This window comes from Acanthisitta chloris, unplaced genomic scaffold (genome assembly GCF_000695815.1).
Source record: "Acanthisitta chloris isolate BGI_N310 unplaced genomic scaffold, ASM69581v1 scaffold11275, whole genome shotgun sequence".
In the NCBI taxonomy this organism is placed as follows: domain Eukaryota; kingdom Metazoa; phylum Chordata; class Aves; order Passeriformes; family Acanthisittidae; genus Acanthisitta; species Acanthisitta chloris.
In genome coordinates, this window is record NW_008674315.1 from 8318 (window position 1) to 11481 (window position 3164).

Here is a 3164-nt window from a genome sequence, read left to right on the forward strand (position 1 = left end):
TGAGGGTCCCATCCTTAGCTGCACATTGGTGCATGTGCACTCAGCAGAGGTGGGATCACAGTCAAGGACTATGGGATCACTCTCTGGATGCAGCAGCTGTAATTCAGTGGGACAACTTGTCCAGGCACTGCTTCACTACTCCATCCATTTGTCTGTCTGCTCCACAGCCCCCTGCAGTATCACCAGCTACCTTTGAGCAAGGTCCAGTTCTGAATCCAGGGGAAAGCTACTCTGCAGCACATCAGTTTGCTTTCTCAGGAACTTTGGCAATGCTGAACATTATTGTCTCTTTGCTTTCATGGAACTGTAATTTACATAAGTGCAGGAGACAAAACCCACATCTGAAAAAAAAAAAAAGCTTTCGTAGATTTTTAACCATTGTTTCCTGCTGGGGTGTGATACCATAATGTTCAAATTAATCATTTCTGAGGAGCATTTGTGAATTTCCACAGTGCTAAAGAAAAGTCACTGCCGTAGGTGACTCAATTCCACATTTGATTTCTATAAAATGCTGTCCAAGCTAGTGGGAAAAAATAGTGGGCACCTGGTATCGGTTTTATAATTGGGTTTTTCCATGTTAGAATGGGAATTTTGTGAAGACTCAATTAAAAGGAGTGTCCTCCTGTTCTTCTGTCACCCATCAGACTGAGTTCACATGAATGCCAGCATGCTGTCATACATACTCTTCTCTTGTCTGCTGCTCTCTGTGCAAGCAGAGTATTGCAGTGTCCAGGAAATTATCCGCTATACAATGCGCCTGCTTGTAAGTGGCTGTTTAGCACCTTCATTCTGTAAAAATGCATGTCTGTGCAGAGATTTTTAATAAATACTGATTTTTCCCTTGGTGTTCTTACAGGGGGATAGTTCTGTGAGTTGCCCATGCAGGCAGACAGCTGTCAGTGTAAGTACCTGGCTTTGGAGAAGATGAGACTAAACAAACTTGTACTCTTGCATTCAATGGTGGATATTAACGTTCACTCTTTTCATTTTCAGTCATGTTCATGTCTTCCCATTCCTGAGGTAAGTGTATTCTTTTAAAGCTATTGTAGATGTTCAAGGGTTGGTTAAGTTTGTACACTTTGCTCCTTATAAAACTTTTGCTTTCAGTTATGAGGGGGATTTTAATACAGCAGTAGTGGCAGTACTGAGCTTGATGAGTAGCAGTGGGGAGGGAAGCACAAGCTCTGCCATCACAGTACAATCAGAACCAAGCCCAGAATCAGGCAAAAGTCCTTTGTGGGCTTGACTTACACATCAAGAGATAGAGGCTCTTGCTTTGAAAACCTCTGCAAGACCTTGTTTCATGACTGACTACTGAGCGAACCTGGGCCAGACTTAGCTCTAGGTGTATCTAGCACTATTTAATTGTTTTATGCCTCCTCAGGTATGGTGAAACACCAGCATTGGCTGAAACTATAAATCAGAGAGGTTACTTTTACAGTTTGAGGTTTTTCTCGGAGATGTGACAGGTATATTTCTTATGGCATATATAAGGATTCACTATTTTCGAACCTCCTAAAGTTCTTGTACCAGTTTTCAAGCGATGGCAAAATACATTACATTTAACTGACATGCTGGCACATTTAGGAATGCATATTTCTATTTTTTTTCTGTAGGCATACACAAAATGCATTCTAGCTTTTTCTAATGGCTCCTTTGTTTAACAGCCTGGCCATGAATTGGCATGCTTTGCAGAAGGAACCAAACACCTGATGGAAAACAACCAATCTTCCAATGCAGTTATTACAAGGCTTTATCTGACCTTTCAGTCTCTACTGGATAGAAACCTCTGCCAAGTAAGACTTGCTTACTTTTCTACAGATCTTTGTCTATCTTTTACAAAAGAAAGTATTTTTTTAATAGAATTAAACATTTGTAGATAAGTGTTTCCTTAATTTCAGATGTGTTTTAAGTACTTGTTTTGTGCAGGAGCCAGATATGATTACTGCAGTGTGTGTGAGGCAGTGCAAAGCTATTAAAGTAGGCAGAGGAAGGAGGGAAATGGACCCCAGTGTGCCCTTTCCTTTCTCCAAACCCTTTTAGTATGAGGATCTTCCAACATAGATATCTGGGAGAAGAGCGTTATTTAAATAGCTTTTCTGTTCTCCTCAAAATGTGCTTTGACACTAAGTAACTGTGATATAAAACTGGAGGGTGGATGTGAAGAAGCTGCTTGGCTGGGGCCAGGTAGGCAGAGCATCCTTCTCCTCTGCAGCATTAATTCTACCTAAGCTGCAGTTTCTGCAACAATTCTTGGGCATGAAATACTGCTGTGACCTGCAGCATCATCAAACTCATGATGATGCTCAGGAAGACTCTTGGATCCCCAGGTGCCTCTTCCGAGGCAGTGAAACATCCTTTATTGATGTAAGGAGCAAAGCTGTTGTTTAATTCAAGGAGACACAGAAGATGCTGATGATGCAGTGGCTCCAGCTCTTCAAGCTGCTTCAAACTTGCAATTCTGTTAGTATTGTTAGGATGGCATTGCAACACTGAGCAGACCCATTGCCCTAGTCTTGCCCAGCTTCTCATACTATCTGCCCTGTTTTCTGGGTTGAAACAGCCTGGGTTAAATTACTTCAGCTATAAAGACAAGACAGTCCACCTGCCACCTTCTTAGTCACCATGAAAAGTCACTCTTACACTCACTGCTCAAGGAACAATTCTTTAGGAATTGTTTTTGACATCCTTGCGTAGCTCCAAATAATGTGTGTTTTTACTGTTTCATCTAAATTTTTATTTTTTTTATGAAATCTTTGCTAACCCAATCTTTGTTCTTTCTTATCACAGAGCCTGGCACGTGAGAATCAATGCCAGTATGAGACCAAAGGAAATGTGAAGGAATTTCTGAACAAAATCCTGAGAACCTACCAAGCATTCAGTAAATCCAGTGCTTAATTTTTTTTTTAAAATAAAGCTTTAAAAAACCTCCAAACTCTCTGAAAAGAAGGGGGAACAGAAAAGTTATTTATTGTATTTATTGTCCACCTGAAATATAAAAGGTAGAAATAACAACTGATAAATCAATAAAATTATAATTTACCTGAGTACCAAAAGTATTTGTCTTCATTTTATGTTTTGGACTTGATGAAAGGTTTGAACCTACTGTTTTCATACCAGTGGGTGTCCAAATGCTTCTGCAAAGCTCCAGTCCAACAATTTCA

At 40.3% G+C, this 3164-nt stretch overlaps 1 protein-coding gene across 1 annotated transcript; it reads left to right on the forward strand.

Annotated features, from left to right (window-relative positions):
* Positions 1-655: 655 nt before the first annotated feature.
* Positions 656-2898, forward strand: LOC103802768 (interleukin-9-like). The gene is made up of 5 exons (XM_009075290.1): positions 656-763; positions 857-901; positions 994-1020; positions 1668-1796; positions 2791-2898. The coding sequence occupies exons 1-5, from the start codon at positions 656-658 to the stop codon at positions 2896-2898; spliced, it is 417 nt and encodes a 138-aa protein (XP_009073538.1).
* The last annotated feature ends 266 nt before the right edge of the window (positions 2899-3164 follow it).